The sequence below is a fragment of the Mytilus edulis genome, chromosome 12 (genome assembly GCF_963676685.1).
Source record: "Mytilus edulis chromosome 12, xbMytEdul2.2, whole genome shotgun sequence".
Lineage (NCBI taxonomy): Eukaryota > Metazoa > Mollusca > Bivalvia > Mytilida > Mytilidae > Mytilus > Mytilus edulis.
Window position 1 is genome coordinate 81172067 of NC_092355.1, and position 19579 is coordinate 81191645.

At 34.3% G+C, this 19579-nt stretch overlaps 1 protein-coding gene across 1 annotated transcript in view; it reads left to right on the top strand.

The window, feature by feature from the left end:
• The window catches only part of LOC139497250 (intermembrane lipid transfer protein VPS13B-like), a 102786-nt gene that overhangs the window by 45250 nt on the left and 37957 nt on the right, over window positions 1-19579 (top strand). Inside the window, exons 24-28 of the mRNA XM_071285398.1 lie at window positions 11-178; window positions 6253-6393; window positions 10986-11248; window positions 11710-11839; window positions 13725-13906. Of these exons, the coding sequence (XP_071141499.1) occupies window positions 11-178; window positions 6253-6393; window positions 10986-11248; window positions 11710-11839; window positions 13725-13906 (884 nt within the window). The remainder of the gene's footprint in view (window positions 1-10; window positions 179-6252; window positions 6394-10985; window positions 11249-11709; window positions 11840-13724; window positions 13907-19579) is intronic.

Here is a 19579-nt window from a genome sequence, read left to right on the forward strand (position 1 = left end):
TTATCTTTAGCAATTATACATCTAAGATTAGACAGGCCACTAAAGGTGAACTTCAGTCTGGATAAGATTGACCATGTTAAATATTTCATCTCTGAGATTGTCCCTCAGACAAAATCCTCTGAGAGACCACCCAGAACTGAGAAGACAACAACAGAGCATGCTCCTGATCCATTCCAAGGTAAAGAAGAATTAGATTAACTTGTTTATAAACGTCCAGTGTTTTGGTTAAAGGATGTACTTATGTAAGCTATAGAAATTTTTTGTCAAATGTTCAGACTCCCTGATTTTTTTTTCAAAGATATCTGGGTAAATTATTTTGCCCCTTAACATACACTTTTCTTTTTGTATAAGACTTCAACAGCTCAAAAAAAGGTTGTTTACCAAAATTTAAGCAGATTCTAGATTTCTTTTCTTACGAATTCAGATCATAATAATGGCCATGCCTAATATAAGATAAAAGTCAAGAATCAGCCTTTACTTTCCATTTAAAAAAAAAGTATCTCAATAAGGAGATCCATAACCTATCAATATTTTGAGCGTATTTTGTTCCATAACTAATGCTCTTCTGACTTATGATAACAATTTTAAATTCTAGATTTTTTCAAATTTCACTTAAGAACATCCTTAAGTCAATTTGAAAATCTTTCCAGTAACAATTGAGAGGGTGGTAAAGGGTTATTTTCGTGCAACGTGATCGCCATTTTTTATTTCACGTTCAACGTGTTTTTACTTTATTTATTTGACGTTCAGACGTGCAAGACAGTTGCCTCGTTCAACGTGTTCTTCTTATTTAATTTTACGTGCATCGTGATATTCAAATTCTTATTTTGCGTGCTCGGTAATTTTCAAATAAATTTCAAACGCTAGGCAGGGATCGTGAAGAAAAAATTGATTAAGGTGGAAAGACCTATTATGTTGTTCTTTTATTTGCATTTTAAAAGTTCAGACTATTGATAAATATTTTATTAAAAGCCATAAATCATTTCTAGCATAAAAGTGTATACTAAATAGGGAATAATATGTAAAACAGAGAGTTTATATATACAAGAGGACAGTGACATAGTCACAAAAGATTCACATCAAAGTCTTTATTTTTCGTGCAATGTTCATGACACAAATTATTTCACGCTCATCGTGAACTGATGTCTTATTTCCAGTTTTTCCGTACAAGCACCCCCCTTTACCACCTTCAATTGAGATAAGAAGTATAACAATGGTTTTCCTTTGACAAACTGGTTGTTTCAGAGTATTGAAGTGTTGATGAACTTGGTTATATTATAAAGATGAACATTTATATAATGTGATAGCAGAAAGTTTAAATGGATATTGATGTTTTTTACTTTTGCTGTTCAGGAGTTATGGCTCTTGATTGATTGATAAATAGTACTTAAGTCATCCAATATGACAACTTTAGAACAATTTAACGAATACTTTTCATTTTTAAAGGCAGTGCTTTAAGGCCTGACTTTCAAGTCATGAGGTTAATCTTTTCATACGCAATCTATGCAGGGGGTCTTTTGGCCAGAAAAAGATCCGGAAATGTTCGAATTTCTCCTCTTCTTTTTATGGTATGATATGGTTTTTGTTTCTTTCATTTACATTGGGGACTAAAGAAACGATCAGTGTGTATTGTTCGTTTTATAGAACTTGTTATTAATGTGTATTTTGCATTATAAGCAGTCAACCTGACTACAAACTATCATTATATGTATTCCGTGTGGAAAGAGGTCGGGTCAATTTTGAGTGTTATCTGAGATCTAAAGATTTTTTAATTAGTTCAGACGTTGATATAACAATGAAAAGTCGACTGAACATGATTAATATTGCATCTTCTATAATTCAAAGCGGAATTCAGTTTATAAACGAAAAACCGTAAAGCGTTTTCAATTTCGGTATTAGTTATGTATGTTGTCTACGTATTATCCTGGTTCCCGGTACTACGTTCCGGGTATTAGCTATTTGATATATCTGATGTGTAACATTACGATCAGGTACCAGCCAATCTACGTGTGTATGTGTACATGATTTCCCGCCAAAATGACCGACTTACAGCTATGGAAAAATAGTCCATAAACGTTCCGTATAATGATATGCAAATTCATAATTAATCGTAACTTTTTTTATCTTTATATAATAAATATAACAAAATGGATTCCACAAAATTGAAAATAGCATTATTTTACGAGGATTTCTAATATTTTTTTCACTTCCGGGCGCAGTAATACGTATGTTTTGAAGGAGCTCGAAGAAATTGACAAAGTGAATTGAGAAGGAAACGGATAGATATACGTCCTTGCTATCAGGTAAAACAATTTAAATGTACAGAAAAAACACATTTACTTCACACAAATAGTACAGGCTGAAGCATTTTATTGTCTTATACACGACTGTAGTCTAGTGTTTAAACGACGGCGGTGACCTACAAGGTACGGGTCATACTGGGTCAAGTCTAAATATGTAAACATATCCACGTGCTATTAGGTAGAAAGCATCGTAATGCAATATCTGCAATTTTTTCCTCCTTTATACATCGTTTAACCAGATATATTTCTCTTTCAAATACACTTAAACACGGGTTGTATGTACGTATCTTTTCTAGTGTTTTCTTGTCCTTTAATATTAAAGTTCATTTGTTGATGTTTAAATATTTTTGAACGACTGAACACAGGAGTGAATGAATGCAACAATGATATATACTGAAGACTTGGGCTGTACAATGATAGTGTACGTATATCATACTGATAATTATTCTAGCAGTAATTATGTTAATTTAGGATGTAATGACAGGAATTCATGAGCTATGCCTCAGGCTTTCTGAAAAAATATCAATGACAATGTAAACAGGAACAAAACATTGACACGAATGATGCTCTCTTCTATGTTATAGTTATTTAGGTATGTGTGTTGCACAAGTTTCAAAAAAACTTAAGTTATTAAACTTTTTTTCAGGGCACAAACCCACTTTAAAGAGACTTGTCTACTGCCATACCAATCCTATTTTCATGCACCATTTGCAAGCAAGAGACTGAATGGTTTGCAAAATTAAAAATCAGGACGGTGTCCAATTAAACCAAAAGAACTAAACTGGATGAATATTGTAGGAGAAATCTAGAGGAAAGTTTTGATTTGTGAAATTGGTTTTCCTGAAAAGTCATTCATCCTAGCCTGCAGAAAGGAACTATAACTGTCCACCACCAACTGACGAGCTAATGTTGAGCTTCACATATGGAATTACTCAAATACCATCAATGTCTATGTTTTCAGCACAGATTTCACAAGTTATGACACAGCTGTGCTTTTTTTTTATACCTGTTAAAGAGTTGTATACTAAATTTTATTTTTTTTATCAATAAATATATCTTGTGTCTTTTAAGAACTTGTATTTTGCCAAAAGATGCATACTAGTGAATGAAAGTGGTGCAGTTCATTTTGCTTTGGTATATAGAATTGAATTACAATTGTTCATGTTATTGGAATGCATATAAAAATAAGGAGATGTGGTACAATGTATATACATGATATTTAGTGAGTTTATCAAGCAAAAGTGAATAAGAAATAGGTATAAGCAGTTACAGGTACTACTGTACAATCTCAAACAATGAGAAAAACTCATACCGTAAAGAGAATTTCATATTTACAAGTAAGTTTTGTTTTTGCGTTGAATAATTTTCTTCTATTGTTTTAATTGCAAATATGGGAAGTGGTTAAAATGCTAATGAGACAGCTGTTATGGCCACAGAGCCTTAATTGAAAACTTCTTTTTCATTCATACCGGTAGATTTTGCCTGGAGTTAGAAACATATCTGCCAACTTTTCAAAATGCACATGGGGGTTTTACGTGAAAGATTGTTCATATAGTCATACAAAACCTACAAGGGGGCCTTCAAATGGAAGCAGGACAAGTCGCCCCACTGGCTAATCGCCCAACCACCACAAACTGATTTATCAAATCGCCCCACATGTGAAATTGGTTAAATCATGTTAAATATTACTCCTGCCAACCCGCCCTACTTATAAAAAAACGGTAATATTTAGATTAATATAAATTGTATCATAATGCAATATAAGGAATTTAACTTATATTCAACGGGATAACATCTTTTTCCATAAGTGGGGAGAGTGGCAAGACCTTTTCAGCTTTTGGTCTTCGGTGCTGTCTGGCTTTGTGCCTTTTTCACTTTCGATCTTTTATATCTGGGCGTTATGTATTCGGGTTTAGTTTTCTGTAATTAGTTAATACTTCAGTTTCTTTATGTATATCTCTTTCATATTCATTTGATAAAATTTACTGTTTGCAATAGCATGAATTGTTCTATATAATAAGAATGTTCTTATCCCGGGCATAAAAACAATGCCGTATTTGGCGAAACCTTTTCAACTTTTTATCTCCAGTGCTGTACAACTTTGTACTTTTTTCTCTTTCGATCTTTTATATCTGGGCGTCACTTGTAAGTCCTTTGTGGACAAGGCGCGTTTTTGGCGTATTGAATTTTAAACCTGATGCTTTTTGTTATCTATTAATCATGTTTTTCTTTGTCTAATATGTTCTCCTATTTATTTGTATTGTAGTCCTGTAATATGTTGTCATTTCAATGTTATATTTAACTTTGCCATTAAAGTGCGAGGTTTGGCATGCCACAAAACCAGGTTCAACCCACCACTTTTATTCCCTTTAAAAGTGTCCTGTACCAAGTCAGGAAGATGGCCATTGTTTTATTATTGTTCGTTTCTGTGTGTGTTGCATTTTAACGTTGAGTCGTTTGTGTTTTCTCTTATTTTTGAGATATTGAGATCAGACGTGGCACGGTACTTGTCTATCCCTCATTCATGTATTTGGTTTTCATGTTATATTTGTTATTCTCGTGGTGTTTTGTCTGATGCTTGGTCCGTTTCTGTGTGTGTTACATTTCGGTGTTATGTCGTTGTTCTCCTCTTATATTTAATGCGTTTCCCTCGGTTTTAGTTTGTTACCCCGATTTTGTTTTTTGTCCCTGGATTTATGAGTTTTGAACAGCGGTATACTACTGTTGCCTTTATTTGGCATTACTAAATTCATGCTGGTTAATAATATATTTATCTAGATTTCACTGATTTCCATTAGGTGGGACCAGTTGGCAGGAGTAATATTAACGGAATTTAACTTATATACAACGGGATAACATCTTTTTACATGAGTGGGGCGAGTTGGCATTAGTAAATTCTTCCTGGTTAATAATATATTTATCTAGATCTTATCGTTTTCTATAAGTTGGGGCAAGTTGGCAGGAGTAATATTAAGGGATATAACACATTTCACAAGTGGGGCGATTTGGTTATCCAGGTTGGGGCAGTTTTTTTTTAAAGTGGGGCGAGTTAGTGAAAAAGTGGGGCTATTTGCTAATGGGGCGATTTGTCATGGATTCCCTTCAAATATATTCTAATGTGGATTTTGGCTTCTTCGTGCATAAACAAGCTCATTGCCATTGTTGAATTAATTGTTTTCTTTAAAATAGTCGACAAAATTGCTCTTACAAAATTTCCATTTGGGAGCCTCGAGCTCGATGGGGGAAATACTCTGCAAATACTGACAGTTGGCAGGTATGGTCATCAAAAAAGTTGATGTGTTACTATGTACATTTACCATTATGTTACTTGATGTTCTTGCTATACACACAGTACAGAGACTAGTCAATCTTTGTGAACTTCTTTTTATGGGAGTCATAGAATATGCGTATACAATCAATAATTAAAAATAGTCTATTTATATTGAAAAGGAAAAGTTCTTATATGTCTAAAGAAGAGGGACGAAAGACACATAAGGGACAGTCAAACTCATAAATTTAAAGCAAACTGACAAGGCCATGGCTAAAAATGCATTTCATGGCGAGGCACAGAAAATATACTGTAAACAGTAGACTATAGATATAGGTGAACTAGGTACAAAAGAACTCTAAATCTTAAATTCTACAAACCACCTCTGTTCTATGGAAGATAATGATATAACTGGACTAGAAATACACACAACCTGTAATTAACTGCCTTTACAGCGCTTTCGCGCTTTGATTTTTAATGGAGTGTTTCTGGGGACAAATTTGTGGTCAATTTTGATTTTGACAATTTCAACCGAAAATTCTGTTCAGATTTGTGGCCCTTGGTTTCTTTAACGATGGTGCCAATAAATACAATAAATCCTAGTTAGTGTCACCTTGACAGTTTCTTGTGATTATTATTTCACTGATTTGAATTTTAAAAAAGGAAATATTCTTTTTTCAGCAATATTATCAAAAGTGAGCAAGTTTGACCTATATACAGACCAGGTTGTTGTTGCTATGGAGACAGGAGACAAGAATCATGGGATTACAGGGAGTTTAGATTGGTTGTCATTAGAAACTAATTTTAATCACAATAAAATAGGTAGGGTTTATAAAAGAGTAGATTTTTGTTAAGTTTGCTACGCTTGGTTCTTTTAAAATTCCATAATTGATAAGAATAAATAGACATGAGGTTTACATCACTGAGACAGCAACCTAGTAACACAAAGAACATCTGGAGGTCAATATACTGTTTACTGAGACAGCAACCTAGTAACACAAAGAACATCTGGAGGTCAATATACTATCTACAATAACCTAGTAACACAAAGAACATCTGGAGGTCAATATACTGTTTACATCACTGAGACAGCAACCTTGTAACACAAAGAACATCTGGAGGTCAATATACTGTCTACAGCCTAGTCACACAAAGAACATCTGGAGGTCAATATACTGTTTACAATAACCTAGTAACACAAAGAACATCTGGAGGTCAATATACTGAGACAGCAACCTAGTAACACAAAGAACATCTGGAGGTCAATACACTGTCTACAATAACCTAGTAACACAAAGAACATCTGGAGGTCAATATACTTGTCAAGTATTAGCCGCTGTACATTTACTAAGTAACTAACGTCACTAATGTTACCTATTGTTTACGTTGTCTATTGTTTACGTAACGTTGCCTTGTGTGCAACGTCTCATAACTTGAATACAATTTGATATGAACACAACGCCTTTCATTACTAACCCTAAAGCGAAGTACTAACCACAAGAAACACGATACACGATAATACTGTCTACAATAACCTAGTAACACAAAGAACATCTGGAGGTCAATATACTGTCTACAATAACCTAGTAACACAAAGAACATCTGGAGGTCAATACACTGTCTACAATAACCTAGTAACACAAAGAACATCTGGAGGTCAATATACTTGTCAAGTATTAGCCGCTGTACATTTACTAAGTAACTAACGTCACTAATGTTACCTATTGTTTACGTTGTCTATTGTTTACGTAACGTTGCCTTGTGTGCAACGTCTCATAACTTGAATACAATTTGATATGAACACAACGCCTTTCATTACTAACCCTAAAGCGAAGTACTAACCACAAGAAACACGATACACAATATTGGTGCCGTGACCCATGGAGAAATTAAAAGCAATTCGTGGTGGTCACCGTAGTGCAGTTACAAGATTAATTAATAGAACAAAGGAAAGAATTTCGCAAGAAGATATTGGACATGAAGAACTTTCGGCTGCCGCAGACAACCTTACAAAGAAGAGGAACCTGCTTGAATCTTTAGACTCACAGATCTTAGATGGAACCGAATTAGAAGACATGGAACAAGAAATTCTTGACGCGGACGATTATGCAATGAATATGGAAGTCGCCATTCGCCGATTCAAGGACATAGTTTCTGGAAACAAAACAACCCCATTTCAGCAAACGGTGAGTGAAACAACTTATGTTCCAATAGCCAATACACTTGATTCATCAAATTTTCCGTCAACAAGTATTGCAAATCATAATTCAAACCATTCAGAAAATGTATTTACCGTAGATAATAACTCCGTTTATACGAATGCAAACCCAACAACAGCAACAAACTTCTATCACAAACTACCTAAGCTTGATTTACCGAGTTTTACGGGAGATATATTAACATGGCAGACATTTTGGGAATCGTTTGAGACAACCATTCATCACAATCCCTCTTTGACAAATATACAAAAGTTCAGCTATCTCAAATCTCAGGTTCACAGTGAAGCCGCACAATGCATATCCGGTTTATCTCTATCAAACGCCAACTATGAACACGCAATCATATTGTTAAAGGAGAGGTATGGACAGACACAAACCATTATAAACGCATACATGCAGAATCTACTTGAACTTACGCATCCGTCACTTACGCCGCACAGCATAAGAGTATTTTACGATAAAATGGAATCGTGCATAAGGGGATTAGAGTCGCTCGGACAATCGCAAGACACATTCGGATCACTTTTAGTACCAATCATATTTGGAAAGTTGCCCGACGAAATGAAAAAACTCATGACCAGAGAAAACGGAAAACGAAATTGGGATATAAGGTCCCTTAGAGAAGCAATCGGCAAAGAGATGTACGTACAGGAAACTGGTAATTCAGATAAATTAGACAGTTTCACACCCACAGCGTCATTTCACACAACAGTTGAACCCAAAATCACTACAAGACCTCAATATTCAATAAATCAGTTCAAACCCAAAACCTGTATTTATTGCAAACAATCGCATTCTTCAGTCGAATGTACCAGTGTAGTAGACAGAGAAAGCCGCTTAGCTATCATTGAACAGAAAAAAGTATGTTACAGTTGCTTTGGAAGTCATAAAGTTTCAGAATGCCGCTCGCGTTTTAGATGCAGAAAATGTGATAACAAGCACCACCCTAGTCTTTGTGACAGTAATAAGAATCAAGAAAAGGAAAGCGTAAGCGTAAGTACAGCAAAATATTTACCGCAAAACACCATAGTAAGTACAGTAGAGAGCAAAAATGATGCATTAACATGTTACACGTCGACATTGAACATTAAACCAAGGACAGACATTTTATTAAAGACAGCCATTTCACCAGTTTGGGTAGATGACAGGTCAGCTACCGCTAATATTCTTTTAGATGAAGGATCTCAGAAGTCGTTTATTAGCGAGGAATTAGCCGCTGAATTGCAATTAAAACCGAATGGAACCTCGACAGTTAGCCTAGCAGCATTTGGAGATGAAAACAGAAATATACGATATTTGGACATTGCCGTAATAGATTTACAAACTCAGAATGGGAAGAAAATACCAATGGAAGTATTTATTGTCCCTACTATCGCAGCCCCATTACACAATCGCATGCCATACAATGCTGCTAATCTGCCTTACCTCAGTGGACTTACATTAGCGCACCCTGTGAGCGACATGGATAAATTCAGGATTTCATTTTTAATAGGTTCGGATTACTACTGGGATATCGTAGAAGACACAGTTATCCGAGGACCAGGCCCGACCGCAGTAGAATCAAAACTCGGATACCTACTTTCTGGACCAATGAAAGACTCAGCTGGACCCACATCCTCATCTTTCATGTTACAACACAAGACAGAAGAAGTCGATTTGAAACGTTTTGGGAAAATCGAATCAATGGGAGAAGTATCTGACAATTCAATGAAATTTAACAAAGACTACTTTGAGACGTATCATTCAAAAAGCAACACAATGAAGAACAATGGTAGGATTCACACATTTAGCAGGGAACCAGGAATAATGAAAATCCACGGAGACAGAGCACCGAGTAAAACTGAAGCCAAGCTAAAGATTCAAACATGGACTTAATACTTTCATGACAATATACTTACTGGTATCAAGTGCGCCGTAATTTTGATAATGATCATAGTGAATAGACAGTTTAACAATTTCTATTTATTTACATGGACTTTAAATAGTTAATTATCATTTCACACTTTGTATGTTAATTTCTTTTTCATAATTTTAGATTAATTTTCACTTTTCGGCGCCCCCAGTGTCAAGTATTAGCCGCTGTACATTTTACTAAGTAACTAACGTCACTAATGTTACCTATTGTTTACGTTGTCTATTGTTTACGTAACGTTGCCTTGTGTGCAACGTCTCATAACTTGAATACAATTTGATATGAACACAACGCCTTTCATTACTAACCCTAAAGCGAAGTACTAACCACAAGAAACACGATACACGATAATACTGTCTACAATAACCTAGTAACACAAAGAACATCTGGAGGTCAATATACTGTCTACAATAACCTAGTAACACAAAGAACATCTGGAGGTCAATACACTGTCTACAATAACCTAGTAACACAAAGAACATCTGGAGGTCAATACACTGTCTACAATAACCTAGTAACACAAAGAACATCTGGAGGTCAATATACTATCTACAATAACCTAGTAACACAAAGAACATCTGGAGGTCAATTACTATCTACAATAACCTAGTAACACAAAGAACATCTGGAGGTCAATACACTGTCTACAATAACCTAGTAACACAAAGAACATCTGGAGGTCAATATACTATCTACAATAACCTAGTAACACAAAGAACATCTGGAGGTCAATATACTGTTTACAACCTAGTAACACAAAGAACATCTGGAGGTCAATATACTGTTAACAACAACCTAGTAACACAAAGAACATCTGGAGGTCAATACACTGTTTACAACAACAAAAAATGACATAACAATATTCCAAGCACTTAATTTAACCTGATTCAGAAAAGTAATTAATGAATTTTTGAATTTCAAAAATCTGCTATCAAAATCAGAGGTAACAAGAAATAACTAAAGGCAACCATTGAAAAGGACACGAGAAGTTATCTTATAAACATTGATATCACAGCAACTCACAAAGTAAACATTTTACATACAAACAATTTCTTTTAATCTGTTACTTATTGCATATAACTTCTATTCTATTTTTTTAAACTCTGTAATTTGAATTTTATTTTAAAAAGTTTTAAAATTTTATACAATGTATATGAATTACTTGACTGTTGTCCAATGCCATGCCATCATTTTACTTCAGATTCAAATTTTGTTCTACTATATGGATTCAGTTATTTTCATTGATCCATCTTGAGTTTAATTTTTCTATTAAAAACTTTCAGGAAAAACTATGGAAGTTTACATTAATATGCACCTGAAGAATGCTACAGTGAAAACTTCATTTGAGAAGCTATCAAGGACATTGATCCAGCCGTTTGGTATTACCATAGAAACAGATATACAGCTTTACAGTGACATTGATGAAGATGTCACAACACCTAGATCAGTTGTTACCCTGACAACAGGACTGCTGTCTGTTTTGATTGGACAAGAGCATATCATGTGCTTTGATAAAATTTTGAAAGAGCTTGCTGCACTTGTTCCTGTAAGTATTTTTTTTTTTAGGAAAACCTCCATTCCAAAGAGAGAGGTATTCTGGTTTATATCTGTTCTTCTATCCCATGAAATTCAAGTCAAATGTTTCTCAGGAACTGTGAATCAGGGCTTCCTTAATTTTTGTGTTTCATGTGAGCATGCTGTCATGTGTAATTAACTTTCACATTAATTGTTTACCAACTCCCTCTTCATAGAATACTTTTATGGGGGAGGGGAAGATAGCTCATACAGTTCAACTTAATTGAATACCAAAGAAACTCGCTTTTTAATAGTTTATGAGTAAAGATTTATGTTTTTTTTAAATTTGCGGTTTTTGATAAAATGTACACAAAAATAAATTTGCATCTAGAATAGGAAATATTTTTTCAAGACAAAATACACTTTATAGAATCTTATACAGAAATTCAGTTAACACAGTCTGGCATAAAAATGTTCAAAATATAATTCTAGAAAAAATCTAAGGGAGATAAACCTGATACAGGGGAAACAGAAAGTAAGAAGACTGGTACTAGATCATTTACTACAGACCAAACTCAAGATGATCTAAGACAGGGTCAGTTCAATTATGTCATCGACCAAGGTATGTTCATTTATATACGAATCAGACAATGATTAAAGTTATGAATATAGAAATAAGTAGATATTGTACGATTGCCTATGAGACAGCTTTCCTCCAGACCCCAAAAGTCAGCAACATAAGGTCACCATATACATCAATAATGAGCAAAATCCATGCCTCATAGCAAGATATAAAATGTCTAAATATGACCAAAACAATTCAAAAAAGAAGAAAAATTACCTGATTTATGTATAAACAATTATAAACAACAAATAATTTAAGGAAAATACTCATAGCATACTCATACAAGTTTATGAAAATGTAGTTAATTGGGTTATACTTTAAATTGTGTTCTCAATTTGTAAAAAGATTTATTGGTAATCTCTATTTCAATTCATTAAATGACTGCAATCAGTGATCGGGAAGGAAGTGCGCCCTGCGCCTATAGCGCATATTGACCAGAAATGGCGCATAGAGTGACTTATGTAAGCGCCCACGTGGCGCACGATATTTTTCACTTCGTTTCGAAACGTTTAAATATCATCAACATGGATTAACGATCGTATTCCGTGCAGCCATGTGTGTGTACACAACTGTGTAATGTTCCTCCAATGATAGGAGCACCTATATATTTTTGGGACGTCTCGGGTGTTTTCATATGACATTAGACATTATTTTTATTATACCAATCATGGGCACTTGTCGGGCAAGATACAAAAACATCATAATACAATGATTATATAAACATTAGTGAAATACACAATAAGTAATACATAAATAATAAATTGATAATATGAACAATGTAGGATATAATTATGGTCAGAGGCATTGAGTTTAATGAGGCCGATTTAATATTAAAAGAATATGATATAAAGTTTATTAATACGGAAACAAAAAAGTAAAAAAAGTAAAATTAGAACAGGGAATATAGTATCTTATTCTGCAGTAGTTCTCCTCATGACCAGTGCACAGCAGTGAGGGACTTTTACATCACAACAATGCAAAGGTCATCAAGGGGAGATCCTTCAGATCCTTCATATGTTTTCATATGGTAATAATAGAACCATGCGGTACAACTGATTACCCAAAAAACGTAATTAACCATCATTCATGGTATGATTTTTCATAAATAACTTTAAATTTGTGAAATTTGGCTAGTACAGACAAGATTTATCTCTAATTATAATCTTTTAAATAAGTTTAGCTTGCTATTATTTTGATTAAAAAAAAACAAAGCTTTTTTATGAATATATTTTTTGTCTCCATAAAAGGCGCGTAACTGTCCTTGTCACTTTTTGGTCTTTGGCTCGTTTTGACATTTTGTAAACATGCCTTCAACAAATAGTTGTTTTGTTCTATCATTTAATGATACTCTCTACTGTTATTATTGTCAATGTGATGAAGTAATAATAACACAAGAAGTGCAGAGGATATGCCAGAAACGTCCTCTAATACGGAACGTTGGAATAAGTATGGTATCGATGAAGACCCAAATTTAATGTAAAAAAAACATGAACATGAACAAGACAACAATACCAGTTTAAACATTGTAAATAAAGGTTATCTTAAATATTGTCTGGTTTGGAAGAACTCATTTTATATTCTTTGAAATTGAAATTACAAAATCACAGCAACAATATCCATGATATTATTTAGAATCAGTAAGGTATATAAGTACAAAAAATGTACCACCACCTCTTTGGCGAAATATACACCATTAATTTTTTTCTCACTGTAGTCAATTCAAATCATGCAAATGGCCCACTCATTTGACAACATGGCCCATATTTTTTTTAAATGGCCCATTGAATTTATTTTTGAGGGGCCCTAGGCCAATAGAGAAAAAATCCTTCCAGATCACTGTGCAATTGCAACTTAATTAAACATTTATGCTTGACATTTTCAGATGAAATCTCCAGTAAGTGTGATCCAGGGGAGATAATCTTTTGTAACAGGGATAAAGATGGGAATAGTCACATGACCTGGTGTTACCATCAACCTAGAGTTGTCTCCCTTGTCAAGTTTACACCAATACCATTTAATGTCCCTGTTAAACAGATGACAGAGGAGTATGATGAAGAACAGCTAGTAAGTACTTGTCTAGAGTTGTCTCCCTTGTCAAGTTTACACCAATACCATTTAATGTCCCTGTTAAACAGATGACAGAGGAGTATGATGAAGAACAGCTGGTAAGTACTTGTCTAGAGTTGTCTCCCTTGTCAAGTTTACACCAATACCATTTAATGTCCCTGTTAAACAGATGACAGAGGAGTATGATGAAGAACAGCTAGTAAGTACTTGTCTAGAGTTGTCTCCCTTGTCAAGTTTACACCAATACCATTTAATGTCCCTGTTAAACAGATGACAGAGGAGTATGATGAAGAACAGCTAGTAAGTACTTGTCTAGAGTTGTCTCCCTTGTCAAGTTTACACCAATACCATTTAATGTCCCTGTTAAACAGATGACAGAGGAGTATGATGAAGAACAGCTAGTAAGTACTTGTCTAGAGTTGTCTCCCTTGTCAAGTTTACACCAATACCATTTAATGTCCCTGTTAAACAGATGACAGAGGAGTATGATGAAGAACAGCTAGTAAGTACTTGTCTAGAGTTGTCTCCCTTGTCAAGTTTACACCAATACCATTTAATGTCCCTGTTAAACAGATGACAGAGGAGTATGATGAAGAACAGCTAGTAAGTACTTGTCTAGAGTTGTCTCCCTTGTCAAGTTTACACCAATACCATTTAATGTCCCTGTTAAACAGATGACAGAGGAGTATGATGAAGAACAGCTAGTAAGTACTTGTCTAGAGTTGTCTCCCTTGTCAAGTTTACACCAATACCATTTAATGTCCCTGTTAAACAGATGACAGAGGAGTATGATGAAGAACAGCTAGTAAGTACTTGTCTAGAGTTGTCTCCCTTGTCAAGTTTACACCAATACCATTTAATGTCCCTGTTAAACAGATGACAGAGGAGTATGATGAAGAACAGCTAGTAAGTACTTGTCTAGAGTTGTCTCCCTTGTCAAGTTTACACCAATACCATTTAATGTCCCTGTTAAACAGATGACAGAGGAGTATGATGAAGAACAGCTGGTAAGTACTTGTCTAGAGTTGTCTCCCTTGTCAAGTTTACACCAATACCATTTAATGTCCCTGTTAAACAGATGACAGAGGAGTATGATGAAGAACAGCTAGTAAGTACTTGTCTAGAGTTGTCTCCCTTGTCAAGTTTACACCAATACCATTTAATGTCCCTGTTAAACAGATGACAGAGGAGTATGATGAAGAACAGCTAGTAAGTACTTGTCTAGAGTTGTCTCCCTTGTCAAGTTTACACCAATACCATTTAATGTCCCTGTTAAACAGATGACAGAGGAGTATGCTGAAGAACAGCTAGTAAGTACTTGTCTAGAGTTGTCTCCCTTGTCAAGTTTACACCAATACCATTTAATGTCCCTGTTAAACAGATGACAGAGGAGTATGATGAAGAACAGCGAGTAAGTACTTGTCTAGAGTTGTCTCCCTTGTCAAGTTTACACCAATACGTGGCTTCCGGTTCCGGTTAGAAGTTGTGAAAGAAAAAGCTAAGAGAAATCAGATTTAAATCCGTGGTTATTGTTGGTAATCAGTGTACATCCATAAAATAAAACATCATTTACGAATCATCCAAACCTTTATATAGCATATACACAAAATTTTGATCATCCCAACACCAAAATGTAGATTATATCATCTTTCGTCAGAATTTGGTGGTCAAACCACGTTGCCGAAAAATTGGACATTCATATTTTTAATTGACATTTATATTCTGTATTTTGCGCTTTTCTGCTCCGATATTTAAATTATATAATTATAGGGAAGCCCTATCATTATATTTTGTATTTATATACTTCGTTTTTTGCGTTCGCCTAGAATAATACTGTTTGTGTACAAAAAATAGGGAAGCCCTATTTTTCATTTACACCGCTTGTGCTATAGTCTATTAAAGTAATATACAGTCGTAGTAACAATCATTATATATATGTCTGTGAGGAAGATAATTAAAGAGAGGAAAAAGATATACCAAAGGGTTAGGGGAGCACACCTGGAAAGAGACACTATCTTGTTCACGGACAGCAAAGGGGTGGGCCTAAAAGAATATATCCCAGAATCAACTGGGCAAAAATTTAAAGTGTTGTATAAGAGAGGAGGATCGATCGACAACAAAAAACACATAAAATCACTCATAGACACGGTGAAAGATTTGGATCACCCAATAATACTGATCTGGCTAGGTACATGTGAAATTACACAGAAGATAAACAAAACCATCCAGTTTAGAAAATCACCGTATCAAAATATAGAAGAAACTTTAACACAATATAGGGATCTCAAACAACAAATCATAACAACAAAACCATCTGCCACAGTGCTTTTTATAGAGTGTCCATACTATTCGATCACAAGGGCCAATAAACCTAAAGATTCAATTAACTTAATTGTGAATAGTAAAAAAAAGACATATCCGTCACTCCTGGTAAATAAAGCCACCAAAGGTTACAGAAAAGTCCAATTGGCAACAAACATAGACAAAGAACTAAGCGAACAGATTGACTACTTCAACGATCACCTAAAATTGATTAATCGCCTTTATTCTACACCAAGAATTTCTCAAGATTTTATCCTTTCAAACAAGACAAAAAGAGACACTAAAGTTAAATATAGAAAGAATTTCAACCTAACATCGGACGGAGTACATCCCATAAGAGCTGTAAATAAATTGTGGATGCTGAAATTCATAGATTTGGCACTTGAACTGTCAGAGCAAGGATGTTAATTAAATAGCCAGCAAAATAGACAATAAAAACAAGAAAAATAGTTAAATAAGGAAGCCTTGTTTAACATACTAGATCCGAATTATCCTGCGTAATATAATTAAGGAAGCCTTAATTATAAAGCAAAGAGGAAAATCAACAACATAGGGAAGCCCTATTAGATCATAAATTAAAAAGTTATTTAAAAAATTGAATAAAATATTAGAAAAGTAGGGAAGCCCTGTTTTTTCTAGGAATTAACAACATAAAAGACCATACAGAGATAGCTAGCATAACTAAGTATAGAACAAATAACAGGGGGCCTAAAATAGATAGAGAAGCTCTATCTAGCATTAACATACTTCATAATTATTTAGTTCGAATAGGGAAGCCCTATTCGTCCGGATAAATAGAAAGGAGATACAACTTAACGATCAATTCTATTAGGGAAGCCCTAATATAGGACATAGGAAAGAGCAGAATAAAGGGACAACAAGCTTAGAAAAAATAATTATAGATAGAGAAGCTCTATCTAATATCAGGAAGATAAATAATATTATCTAGAGAAATTTTATTTTTAGGGAAGCCCTAAATTTTAAAATAGTGGAAAAAGTGACCACTGCGTCCTATCCTTTGATTTTAACTGTTATGTAAATATAAAAAGAGCACCGAAAATAGCAAATCTGTACAATCATGGAAATTACAAAGAATTTATTCAAGAGCTGAATAAAATAGACTGGCATAATAAGCTTAATGCTGAAAATTCCATTGATAAAAATTGGAATTATTTTTTAACCATTTTAAAAGAATTAGAGAGCAGATTTGTACCAACAAAAACTATGACACAAATAGGAAAAAAGAGAAATGTATTCCCCATAGATAAAAAGACGAGAGAGTTAATTAGAAGGAAAAATATTCTATCCAAAAAAATTATAACTAAACAAGATCCTGAAACAAGAGCTGAATACAATCAAGTCAGAAACCAGGCCAAAACATCAGTCAATAAACAAAAGAAATTATTCGAAAAAGGATTATCTGAAAATGCCAAAAGAAACCCAAAGGCTATATGGAGCTACATAAAATCTAAATCAAAGACCAGGGAAGGTATAGGGGACCTACATGTAGATACAGAAGATGTAAAATCCGAAAAAACAGATGACAATAAACAAAAGGCCGAGATACTATCAGAATATTTTACAAGCGTATTCACTAATGAACCACAAGGCAATATTCCAGAGCCTAAGCATATTCCATTAGATAAAAAAATAGAGGAATTAAATATTGGCACTGATTTGGTTTTGAAACACCTACAAAAAATAAAAACGGATAAATCACCCGGCCCTGATAATTTACACCCAAGACTGCTGTTTGAAGTCAAAGAAGGTATAGCTGAACCACTTGGCATCATTTTTAGCCAATCTTTAACACAAAAAGTAGTTCCAAAGGATTGGAAAAGCGCCCTAGTGAGTGCAATATTCAAAAAAGGGAATAAATCACAAGCTAAAAATTATAGACCAGTAAGTCTCACATCAGTCGTCTGTAAAATAATGGAGAAAATAATAAGAGAACATATAATTAATTACATGAAAGAAAATAAACTATTTTCAAACAAACAATACGGATTTATCTCTGGGAGATCGACATCACTACAACTATTAGAGGTAATAGATAAATGGACAGAAGCTATAGACAATGGTTATGAGATTGACTGCATATATACAGACTTCATGAAAGCCTTTGATACGGTACCCCATAGACGACTCGTTAAGAAAATCGAAAATTTTGGGATAACTAATCCATTCCTAGAGTGGATAACAGATTTTCTATCGTATAGAAAACAACGAGTTTCAGTTAATGGGGAAACATCAGAGTGGAAAGATGTAACCTCAGGAATTCCACAAGGCTCAGTATTAGGTCCCCTGTTATTTGTTCTATATATAAATGATTTGCCAGATTGCGTGACATCAGATGCCTACTTATTCGCGGATGACACAAAAATCTTCAGAATTATTGAAAGCAAAACAGATCAAACTATATTGCAAGATGATCTAAAAAATCTCGAGAAATGGAGTGATACATGGCTGTTAAAGTTCCATCCAGAAAAATGCAAACACATAAATATAAGTAGAGGGGTAAGGGAAGAAAAGACAAGTTACAAACTATTAGGTCAGGATATAAGTAAATGTCAAGAAGAGAAAGATATTGGAGTAGTAATTGATGAAGATCTAACCTTTGAAAGACACATATGCGAAAAAGTGAATAAAGCTAATTCAACTTTTGCCGCAATTAGAAGGACATTTAAAAACTTAAACGAAAAAATCTTCATACCTCTATACAAAACATTAGTGCGAACACACTTAGACTATGCTAGCTCTGTATGGTCACCTTTTAAAAAGAAATCCATCGACAAAATCGAAAATGTACAAAAAAGGGCAACACGACAGATACCAGGTTTCAATAAAATGAGCTACCCGGAAAGACTGAAAAAACTCAAGCTGCCAACATTGTCATATAGAAGGGTCCGAGGGGACATGATTGAGACATATAAGATACTAAATGGTAATTACGATCCAGAAACAAGTTCATTCCTTAAATTAATTTCAAGCACTGAAAATAGACATAGCACAAGAGTAAACAGTAATAAAATCATTCACCAACGATTCAAAACAAGTCTGAGGAAAAACAGTTTTTCTGTAAGAATAGCCAAATTATGGAACAAGTTACCAGATAAAGTAACTAAAGCGCCATCTATAAACTCATTCAAAAATAGGCTAGATAGATACTGGGAGTACGAAGAAATCTATTATTCTGATTATCGAGCTGAATTAACCGGAAGCAGCATCAGAAATAATGGAGACAATATTCAATTATATGAGTCTGGTGAAGAGGAACCGTGAAGGATCCTGTACTGGAAAACATCATTAAGTATCATTAAGTATTAAGTAATACCATTTAATGTCCCT